General features: G+C 36.5%; 1 protein-coding gene across 3 annotated transcripts in view; it reads right to left on the bottom strand.

Annotated features, from left to right (window-relative positions):
* Positions 1-12,258, bottom strand: part of Rngtt (RNA guanylyltransferase and 5'-phosphatase) — a 315,951-nt gene that overhangs the window by 236,082 nt on the left and 67,611 nt on the right. For all 3 annotated transcript variants that reach the window (XM_074078340.1, XM_074078333.1, XM_074078336.1), the window contains exon 9: positions 1,186-1,321. In XM_074078340.1, the coding sequence (XP_073934441.1) occupies positions 1,186-1,321 (136 nt within the window). The remainder of the gene's footprint in view (positions 1-1,185; positions 1,322-12,258) is intronic.

Genomic DNA, 12,258 nt, shown 5'->3' with positions numbered 1-12,258 from the left:
CCCACTTACGGGCTGAGGGCATGGATCAGGTGGTTACAGCACCTGCCTAGCAAGTTTGAGGCCCTGAGTTCAAGCCCCAATACTGATTAAAAAAAAAAAGTTATAAGAGTATAACTAATTGTATGTGATCAATAATAGTAAAATTTCCACTGGGGATGTGACTCAAGTAGTAGACTGCTGCTTGCCAAGCATTGGGCCCTTAGTTAAAACCCCTGGTATCAGAAAAAAAAAAAATATTCTGAGACACTGTTTAAGAATCTATATTATGAGGCCAGGCATGTTCATACATGCCTATAATCCCAGAAACTGGAAGGCAAAGGCAGGAGAATCTTGAATTTGAAGCCAGCCTGGCCTACCTGAGACCTTATCTAAAAACATAAATCTATACTCACAATTTCTATCACTAATATGAAAGTGCTACCTCCCCTAAGAACAAATGTTAAGACTGAACATCCCGCACTGAGAAAAGTCTACAACAGTGGTCATCAAAATGATAACAGAATTTACTCTAACATTAGGAACTTAGGTGATTTTTACCAGTTTTGTAATTTTTACTTAAAGAATTGAATAGAGAAAAGCTATCTGCATGGGAGAAAGTAAATTGTTTTTAATCAAGCAACTTCATGATTATTAAAAACAGATTTTCTAGAATGGAAAAATTCTTATCAGCTTAAAAACTCAACTGTAAAAGTAACCGTGGTTGCTTTCAAAGGCATGACTATTTAAAAAAGGACTATCAGTCCCTTTAACTAAAGAGTCAAGAAAAAATGTGACGTAATATTGCATAACTAAAATTCAAATGACAAGTAAAATAACACAATCGCCTTTTTTAATAAAAGTATTTTATTAACAAAGGAAAAACAAATTACAATTAATTTTGTTCACTTATTCTCATATAAAGTGACAATGATCAAGGCAGAAATCTATTTAACTCATTCTCCATATCTTTAACAGTTTTCTCCAGTAAAGAAAACATCACAAAATCCTACTTAGATTCAAAGATTAAGCTGACAAACCCTCTTCTAAAAGAATATAAATTTAATGTAAATGCAAGTTACAAATAAATAAAATTTAACATCCTTATAAAACTTAGATTTAACTCTAAGTTACATAACACATTTATAAGGAAAAGAAAAATGGCAATGTTTGATTTTCAAATATATACATATAAAATAAATGACTTACCCCATCCAAAAGAGTATTTGATAAATGCATCCGAAGATCTTTACGAAATGGAAATTCCAGATTTGAAACATGAAACACTGAATTGTCTCTATCAATCATAAAAACTTCATTTGTGCCATCAATCAACATCATGTAACTGTAAATGAAATATTTAAAAGGTAACATTAACAGTATAATAGCAGTATCAGAGTCATAAGAAATAAAAGCTTTCCTTGGACTTACAATGTTTTATGGAGTAATGCTCACAAGTCACTCTCTATTAAAATAACATAAATAACAAAATTTTGACATTTTTCATTTCTTACATAAAACACAATGCATAAGGAAATCTAAACTTTTTTATTGGAGACAATGCAATGGACAGGAGCAAACATTACACATCCTAACAGGAATGTTTCTATAATTTTTATCGGATTTTAGGTCTAAGTCTTTCAAAGTTTACAAAGATAAATATGCACATATATAAATGTATTTGGGGGCTCAAAAACTATGAAGCTACATATTATTTCTACTTCAAAGTAGAAAGAATAATATAGAGAGAAATAATGTTCAAATAGTCAGACATCAAACCATACGATGTTCTTCCTACCACACCAGTTAACAAAAGAAGTAATTCCTCCCTTTGAATCAATGTCATGAAATACACAGATATCATAACCACAGGAATAATTTTTCTTGTCCTTCTTAAGTACAAAACAAACATATTTTGAAACACAACCCTCAGGAATTTATTAGCCTTTATCTTCTAAAACCCAACTGATATATGGGGAAATTTACCACCTCTGATTATAGGTTCATGCCTATAAACCCAGTACTTAGGAGGCTGAGGCAAGAGCATCACAAGTTGGAGGCCAGTACCGGCTACACAGAGAGAACCTGTGTCAAAAACACAGTAAGAAATTAGGTGCTAGTGACTCAGGCCTGTAAATCCTAGCTACCTGGGAGGCTGAGATCAACAGAATCATGGTTCAAGGCTAGCACGCACAAACAGTTCTTCAAATTAACCAGAGCAAAATGGACTTGCGGTGTGGCTCGAGCCGTACTGTGCCTGCTTTACAAGTACAGAGCCCTGTGTTCAAAAGTCCCAACCCCAGTCCCACCCCCAACCAAAAAAAAAAATAAATAAAAAAAGAATGGAGTTCTCTTTCACGCCATAGAAAATAAACTTCAGATGAGTCAAGTTGAGGAAATTACAGACTCAGAGGCTATGCCATCAAATAAATAGTGGCAAGAGTTAGGGTAAAAATGAAGGTAACAAAAGTCCTCAAAAAAATGACAGAATATTGACAGCAAAAATGATTAGCAAAAATGAGGTTAAAAGACATGAGACGCAAAGAAATAGAATCATTTCATTAAGTTGTCTTTATCTGGTATTGAAAAGAGTGGAAGAAATGGGTGCATCACTGAAAATAGAGGACAATGTTGGCGAGACCATCCAATCTCCTACCCACATGGTATACGAGGTATGTCAGAAAGAAAGCAGCCACAACTAAAAGATGAAGCTGAAGCAAATTAAGATCAGAGGACAGAAGAAACATTAAAGGGATGGAAGTTAATATAATATATACTGTATGTATAGTTCCAGATGGAAGCTAATATAATAGAGGATAATCTGTTTACCATAAACAAATGTTTTGTTTGGCAGTACTGGGGTTTGAACTCAAGAGCCTCACTCTTGCTAGGCAGATGTTCTACCACTTCAGTCACTCCATCAGCCCTTTTTAGTGTTGGGACTCTCTAGACAGGGTCTCATGAACTATTTGCCTATGGCTGGCTTCAAACCTCGATACTATTGATCTCTGCCTCCTGAGTAGGTAGGATTACAGAAATGAGCCACCAGCACCTGGCATAAACAAATGTTAAAGAAGAAATATACACGTTTAAGATGGAACAAGAGAAACAGGAAGTGTGATTAAGGTAAAAGAAGGGCAAAAACATGGAAAGAGCAACAGGTAATACCAAAGGGGCTTAGATTTTAGGACTAGGATGCTGTTACCTGTTATTCCTTAAATAATTTGTTCCAGCAGGCCCCTGGAGAAGGGCTGGGTTGTTCAGACCCTTGCAACATACTGAAATAGGTGTAACCCCTGGTAGATGGTAAGTGGAAACTCAGGTTTCACTAGGAAAAATACAATTAACTTCAGTCTGGACTGAACTTGGATATGAGAGACTCTCAGACCAAAGGTCAACCAGTAGGATCAAAGGCAACAGAAATACTTAGTGCCCAAGGAATGCACATTTTCAAAGTAGCAATTCCTGTGCATAAACAGAAATTAGGCTTCTTGCAAAAAGTAACAAGCAATTCTCTGGATTGTGTTTGAAAAGGAATTTAAATCAACATAAGGAAAGGTCAAATAAAAAGCAATTATGATATTGTCTTCAAAAACAGTATTGAAGACACACAACCCATCATATTGTTTAAAGATCTTGGTCAGTATTTTTCAAAGCTCAATATATTCATTAAAAAGGTATTTTGTGGCAAAATAAGTTAGGGGAACACTGTATGTTTCTCTTAGAAAGTCAGGCTATATATTACATATAATGTTTAAAATCATGGGCTGGCTGAATGGCTGAGGTGGTAGAGCACCTGCCAAGCAAGTGTGAGGCCCTGAGTTCAAACCCCAGTGCCACCAAAAAAAAAAGTATGCTTAAAATCATGAGAAAACATACAAATAAGTGTCTTATTGAGCCTGTAACTTCCTAAACTTAATTCTGATGTCGTTAATACTTAACATAATTAGTGTTCTATGTTCACATTCTGGGAAAAACTGACTTAATTTATTAATACATTTTAGAGTCCAGAAAAAAAGAAATGGTTTGCCTCTTCTGAACATGGTAACAAATTATATTTCCCTTTTCACTTGTTGCCCAGAAATTCAGAATTAAATTTAATATTCAAATGGAATAAATATTAATTCTCTGAATGCTGGCAGGTAGATAGACAGATAAGTGTATGCATATGTATGTACCTTACAATCAGATCTTTCCTTTACTTTATGTAGAACATCAATTTTTTTAAACATTGTCTGCGTGCATATATAAAAAAACAGATTTAAAAGACTAGCGACAAAAAGGCTATAGAGGATAGAATTTAATACAAAGGATTGTTCATGGGATACACAGCCTGCATCAACAGAGATACCAGAGAAATTATTTAGCAGTTATTTAGGGATTCTTCTGCACAAATAAATTTTTAGGCTTAGGAACAAGTTGCTGGGCTAGGATTTTTGGCTTGAATTCTATTCATTACAAATGATACTTCCTTTTGTTATGAGATACTTACAAAAAGTAATGAGTGGGGCTAAGGATATAGATCAGTGGTAGAAGGCTTGCCTAGCATGTGTGAGGCCCTGGGTTCAATTCCCAGCACGCGCGCGTGCACACACACACACACACACACACACACAATTAATGAGTTATCTCATATTAGGGAATGAAGGTAAGGATCGTGGAAATATTTTCAAATCTATGAAAGCAGCTAGATTATTTTTAAAAGAAGCAACTATCTTATATACTGCCAACTACTGGCTTAGTATGTAACTACGGTTCTACTTTCAGTAAACATGAATCACTAGTACAATATAATTTAATTAATTAGGAAATAATCCTAATTGCAAATTTAATACTCAGAATTATTTATTGCTATTTATAATTACATCCATTCTCATTAAACAACAAAATGTAATTAACTCATAAATTGATCTAGGCTTAGAATTAGAAAATGCTGAATCCAGGTTGGAAGCATGGCTCAAGTGGTCAGGCATCTGCCTAGTAAGCATAAGCCCTCAGTTAAACCACCAGTAGCACTAAAGGAAAAAAAAAAAAAACAGTTAAGTCCCCTTTTCTTTGGAGGGCTGTTTTTTTTTTTTTTTTAAGACAGAATCTTCCTATGTAGGTCAAGGTAACCTCTCCATAAATATGTAGCCCAGGCTGGCCTGGAACTTGAGATCCTCCTGCATCAGCTTCCCCAGAGCTGGGATTACAAGCATGCATTACCATGCCCAATTGTGAATAACTTTTTATATACCTAAGCTATACAGACTGCAGAAAAGTCAGTCAAATTTATAAACTACTTTACTGTCAATGGCTTTCCAGCTGAACTAGAAATAATCTTACTCCGTGATTGAGATCTGAAATATATAGTCAAATAAACCCTCTAATATACATTGATAAAAATTAAGAAGTACATAATTTAAAAGAAAACTAAGAGACAGTATTGTTAACTAACAGCACCTCAGTCTTAATTCATACTCCTACCAGTAATCTAACAGTAAAAACAGTTTTGAACATCTTACAATTAAAACTAATGCCAATTCACATCATCGACTGTATCATCAATTATACTTTAAAACATGTATCTTACCCTCTGAAGGCATAGATCATGTTTTTTGTTCCTTCCTCGTACAAGTACCTTGCATGGTCCATTTAAGCACACATAGAAGATACTCAATACATACTTGTTAAGCGTACTTGTTTATAACTTTCTCTTTTATAAAATAACAGAGAAAAGCCTAAAACTCAAATATCCATCATTGAGCAGACAGATTAAATAAATACTGCACATCCAACTTAAAAGCATTCTATTCAAGCATTTTAAAATAATTATTAAAATATTCATTAATATGAAAAGACATTCACAAATATTAATATGAAAAGAGATTTCCTGGGCAAAAGCAAGTTAAAAATCAGAATGTATAATACGATTACAGGGGAATGGAGAGGACAAAATGGTGTTACACAGTAGATAAGAGACAGCAAGCCTACACTACAATGTTAACAGCTGTCATTTCTGAAAGGTAATAGAATCGTAAATGATTTCTATTTGCCTCACTGTATTTCTCTGTTTTCAGAAAGTCTAGAAACTTAAAAATTGCTATTTAGAGTAAGTGGGGAGGTTAAAGATCAAAAGGAAAAAAATTACAGTCTAATTAGATCTGGAAAAATGTTTTTCCTTTGGAAAATAGCAATGAAATAAGACTAGGTGCTAAACCTTATTCTTTACACCACAGCAGCTTTAAAACAGCAAATTATTATCCCTATTTTCCTCTCCTATCAGAAAGCCTCCAGATAAAAACTTTTTGGTGGATGAAACAGAAAAGCTGAGTATTTAAATTGACTAATTTCACCACCATTCTTACCCATTTCGCTAACCCCTACCAAACTCAATATGCTTTTCCTCTTAAGAAAATAACTTGGGCTGGAAGAGTGGCTGAAGTGGTAGAACACCTACCTAGCAAGCATGAGACCCTGAGTTCAAACACCAGTACCACCAAAAAAGAAGATATCAATTGACTTAAAAATTTTATGAAAGAGCCAACAGAAACCAGGTACAGTGCTATGTACTGGAGATATAAGTGAATGGCATAGAATCTTTTTGCAACATTATACAATTTATACCTTTTGTGAAAAAAAAAAGACACTAAACAAATAAACCCAAGCACAGTAAGTACTAGAAAGGTGAAGCATTAGGTGCTACAGGGGCAAACACAAAGATCAAACTTGTCAAATTGTGGGGATCAGGGAAGACATCAGAGGAATTCACATGGAGCTGAGGACAACGGGTTATGTTTACGGAACAATTAGTGTATGCTGAGCAGTTCGATGCCCTTTATATTTACTAAATCATTTCATCCTTACAACAATCTTTTTTTTTTTTTGAAACGGTCTTTCTATGTAGCCTAGGCTAGCATCAAATTCACAATCCCCATTTCACAGGTGTGTACCACCATGTACTTCTTTTAACAATCTTACCAGGTAGGTCAAATTATTATCCCTATTTTCCAGAAAAAGAAACTGAAGGACACACAAGCAATTTGTTCTAGTTCATAAAGCTGACAAAATAGCAAAGCTTGTATTAAAACCTGGACAACAGTTTATTACTACAACTTAGTACTGCCTCTAACCTTCATTATGTATGAGGTCATATATATTTTAAAAGAAAATGGTGGACCAGACTAACAAGAGCAATGTCGTTGAGATAAGACAACTAAAATTTTCAAAATACTAAAGCATAAGGAGAAAGCAGGAAATGGCATGGTGTAAGATTAGAGAAGTACTCAGGACATAGCAATTATGGAACTTTTTTTCTTTTACTTCATCCTAGGAAATGGGAGAACTGGTTACCTAGGTACTGAAAAGCTGAAAAGGGTAAAACAAGAAGACTGAAGTAACCAAGAAATTAATCATTATAGGAAGCGCTACCACCTGCAAGACTAGGGAACATATGCAAGAAGCCTGTTATCAGAAACTGGGAACTTAGAAGAAAGGCATGAAGGGGGAGTCCATGGAAGTGGGAAAAAGGTCCATTGTTGCTATGTGCTCAAATATCTGAAGAGGTAGCACATATGGCTGGTTCCTAGACCTCTGAGAGGAGCCTGAAGCTCGTCTTTGAGTCTCTATGAAACAGGCACAAAACAGAGGATGCTCAAACCACTAGAGGAACACTACCCAGTAGGTAAGGAAGTGATGGACATAGCACTCCATCTATCTAGAATTCTTGCCCAGGAGCTGGTGCCTCTGAGAAGGAGAAAGAAGACTGGTGGCAAAGGCTGTCAAAAGAAGAGAAAGGAATGATAGCTATCCTGTGCTGCTCACAGTGACCTTTCAGAAACCGGAAATGAGAATTCACCTCTCCCACCTTCAAAATTTCTACCAGTGCCCCCAAATAATGAAACCCACCAGGAACCATGCTAACATGACAATAGGGAAATGCAGTTTACAGAATCCCAGGACCCCCAACACATTATAAGACAATGGACTAGAAATGAAAAACAGGATAAATAATTGCAGACTATGAAAGGTTTTCATCAAACTAATGATACAAACTGATCTGCATTTAAAACTTGACCCCCACCCCCCAAGGGGAGTTCACATACAGGAGGAATAGGGTAAAGGTAGGAAACCCAAAACTTGAAAGTGTTTTACATGCCCACTGCAGAGGAGCTAATACAGTAACCTTAAAACGACAGAGGTCACTATGGGAAGGTGACCGAGAAGTAGTGAAGAGGTCTGGTAGAGATGAATCAACTCAGATTGTAACATACTTGTGCATGGAAACAATGCTAGGAATCACTCTGTATAGCTGCGATTATCGCTCTGTTATCTCAACTAGCAAAAACACTATGTCTGTGGGTGGTAAGGGAGGGGGTGGGGGCAGGGGGGAGATATGAACCAAGCCTTGTATGCACATATGAATAATAAAAGAAAACTGAAAAAAAAAAAACTATGTCTTTCTTATTATTGTTTATGTCTTCTCTTCAACAAAATTGGAGAAGAGGGCAGAACACGTTCTGCTTGGAAGCAAGGACAGTAGGGGGAGAGGGAGGAGGAAGGGGGCAGGAGTGGGCAGGGTGGGGAAGGAATGGCACAATGTATGCACATATGAATAAATGAAATAAATAAATAAATAAATAAAACTTGACCCCATATAATGTCAGCCCCAACAAGACAGAGTAAATGTGTAGACTAGAGAAGTTATGAGATTTCTCTGGTAGACCGAGTGAGAAATCAAGAGTGCTAAAACTACTGAAAGAATAAGACACAGACAAGGGGATAAATTAGGGTATTTAAGGAATACCCTAATACACTATTTGCTAGAAATGTGACTGAGAGAATTGGGAAGGTCAAGATGACTTCTAAGCTTCTAGCTTAAGGAACTGGGTACATTTATTTACTGAGCCATGAAGCATTAAAGGAAGAAAAAGTAACTGCTTTATTTTATTTAGAAAAAATGACAGAGACCATGAGTTCAGTTGGGTGTATGGGTAATTTCATTTTCACAACAGAAACCAAAGAGCAGCTTTTCACTATTCATGTCCCTGCCCCTAAAAAGTTGTAAATAGGCTCTGGATCATGGTCAATCACATGTTCCTTTCCCAATACTTCTAACTTGAGTGACATTGGAACAGGAATAGTTGAAAAGTTATTCATACCCACAGCTGAAACAGTGTCAGCAAGTGCCAATGATGGCTTCCCACTCAAAGTGTTCCTGTGCCCTCATCTTGGCTCTGGTCCTCGGCTGCTGGGTACCTTTGATTCCTAGCTATTTGCCAAGAGTGGTTCTCCCAAGAACTTTCCAATATATGCTGTTGCATTAATTAGCCAAAGTTGGTTTCCACTGTTTATAGTCAAGAATGCTAACAAGTGTGGTGGTTTTCCCCACCCCCATTTTTTGCCCACTCTACACAGCTGAGTGCAAGTAAGTTAAATGTGCCTATGATGTAACCTCATTGCTATGTCCCCAACATATCCTCAATACCAAGGGTTACATAATACTAGCTATTTATATATAATATAACTTCATGCCAAAAGACATGACATCTACTTTTCATCCTTCAACAGAGACAAGTATAGTGCTAATCCCAGAGTTAACTTTCCCTATGCATCTTTTTCTCTCACAAAGAACTACCTCCAAAGCTCTGCTACATTTCCTCTCATTTCTATTCCCAATAAAACTCACACATACACACACATACACACACACACACACACACACACACACACACGTACATCCCTGAAATATAATTCTCAAGGTTGAGCTGAAGATGTACCTCAGTGGTAGACTGTCTGCCTAATTCTGAAAGTCATGGAGATATATAGAAATACATTCATGTGTGATAAAATTTTTTCTTATAAAGAAAAATCAGAGTGCAAAGCCACTTTCCAAAACACAGTTTATAAACCTTTCTGACATATAAGAACAGTTGGCCAGACCCACCAACGCCTGTCATACCTTGCTCTAAAAAGAAGAACAGCTGACTTACCAAACTCCAGCTTTCGCACTTCCTCATGGGACTTACACACACTTGGCCTGTGCATCTCTCACTAGGCCTGTGCATCTCTCACAACCTCACTGTCCAGTAAATTCTATCTTTGATATCTCCTTTGCAAAGTAGACCATGTCCACTTTAACCCACTTTTTTTATTATTGCTTTCAACTCTTAAGAAAAATGAATTTTAAACACCGGGTACATTGTCAAGTGGTAAGAGCACCTGCCTAGCAAGTGCAAAGCCCTGAGCTAAAACCCTAGTGCCAATAGCAACAAAGGAAAGGAGAGAAGAAAAAACTTGTGGGAGAGGGCGAGGGGGAAAAAGGGAGGGGGAGAAGGAAAGGAAAAGGAAGGAAATTTAAGTATATTTCACCATTATTTCTTAAAAGAAAAACTTCCTCCTTATCTCCTTTACTTAGTTCCATTCATGAACTTTTAACTCTGATCAAAGATAGCAACACATCTGTATCAAAGAAAACTAAGTGCAATAAGTTTTTCAATCCCTGTATACACAATAATCAGTGTCACAGAATCTACTTCACAATCTCCGGAAGAAGTCTCTATCTCCACCTTATCTCAAAATCAAATCAGTATTACCCAAGTATTTAAACTACTCAAAATAAAATTTTTACACATTTACACTGCAACTGAACTATGTGTTCAATTACCAGTGTTACAACAGTACATAGTTGTGAAGAGTGGAGTATGAGAAGCCTATGAGAACTTGACATGAGCACAGCCATGTCAAGTAATCCGCAGGCTGGGATCAGCACAGCCCCCAGCTGCAGAACTGAGCAAGAGCAAAATGCAGCACAGCTGCCTTGTGTAAGATCAAGGTTGTTTACACAATGACCTTCAGAAAGGAACAGTACATGCAGAAAGTAGAGATGGCAGGTTCCCCCTGTTTCAGATAACCACAAAGTCACGCAGCTCTGAGAACTGTTGCTCTGCTGACTTCGCTATCCCACTTCCTTGTTTGCCGCTGTATATAATAAACTTGCTGAAGGTGGTGGAGGCTGTCATGTGTCTCCACCAGAGCACCCAGCCCACATGATCCCAACTTTCTGCATGTTTGTCTTTTGTCCTTTCTCAATCTCCCAGCGCTCCCAGTTAGGTTTCTAGGACAAGCTCGTGCAGGTTGAGAAACAGTGTTATTTTTTATGGCAGATACACACAAGAATTTTGCCACCTTAGAAATTAAATAAAATTTATAGGCAAAACCATAATTCCATAGAAATACAACTTAAAGTTAAGGAACCTAAGAAAAGCACTTTGGATAATTTAAAACATCATCATTTGCAACATTTCCACAGAAGGAACAAGATTCAATCATGAAAATATATAATCACACATGTGGGCTTTAATTTCAAACTAATGCCTATTTATTTTCTGTTTATCTGACACAAATAACATTTGAATTCCTTAAAAGGAATAAATATTTGAAGAAGTAAAGCTTTACTCTAAAGTCCTAGAAGTCAAAAAAATCATATTAAGGTCTTTATTTCTACATTAAGCAATTTAAAGAGTAGAAAGAGAGAGAAAAATACCACCACCTGATCATTTTTTCATCCTTTTAAGCACATTTATTGAGTGACAATTATGTGCTAGACATCAAGCAAGGGATATGTCTACAAAGGAGGAAAATAATGAAATAAGAGAACCTAATATTTATTAGGAGCACATATGTGTCACATATTAATTCATTTACTCCTCAAAGCAAGTCTATGAAGTAGAAACTTACTTTTCCCAATTGTAGATGAAGAAGGGAGCAGAAGTAACTTGTCATAGCAAACCAGCTAAAAAATGACAAGGGTATCAGGTTTAAACTGACATGGTGGTTGTAGAGCCCATGAGCTTAATCATAACACAATACTGCTCTTTAAGCCACCATCTAAGCAAACAAATCATATACTATTATTACAACAAGGCAGTAAATGAGCATGGCTCTGTAAGTGTTCATTGAGGGACTCTCATTACCCACTGAAGAAGAATCTCTTTGAAGGAAGGGAAGATTACAAGAAACCATCAAGAGAGGGGCCCTCTTCAGAGAAAAGAACAAGTCAGTCTTCCTAAAGAAAGGGCAAGAGCCTGATGGATTTTGGAGTCCCAACTTTCTTCCTCTAAAATGGGCCAATTTAATTTTGGGACTTAACCAAAAATCATATGTTCTCCCTCATATGTGGACATTAGATCAAGAGCAAACACAACAATGGGATTGGACTTTGAGCACATGATAAAAGTGAGAGCACACAAGGGAGGGGTGAGGATAGGTAAGACACCTAAAAAGCTAGCTAGCATTTGTTGC

The sequence above is a fragment of the Castor canadensis genome, chromosome 1, assembly GCF_047511655.1.
Source record: "Castor canadensis chromosome 1, mCasCan1.hap1v2, whole genome shotgun sequence".
NCBI lineage: Eukaryota > Metazoa > Chordata > Mammalia > Rodentia > Castoridae > Castor > Castor canadensis.
The sequence above is the reverse complement of the archived record's forward strand: the minus strand, read 5'-3'. Positions and strand labels throughout refer to the sequence as shown.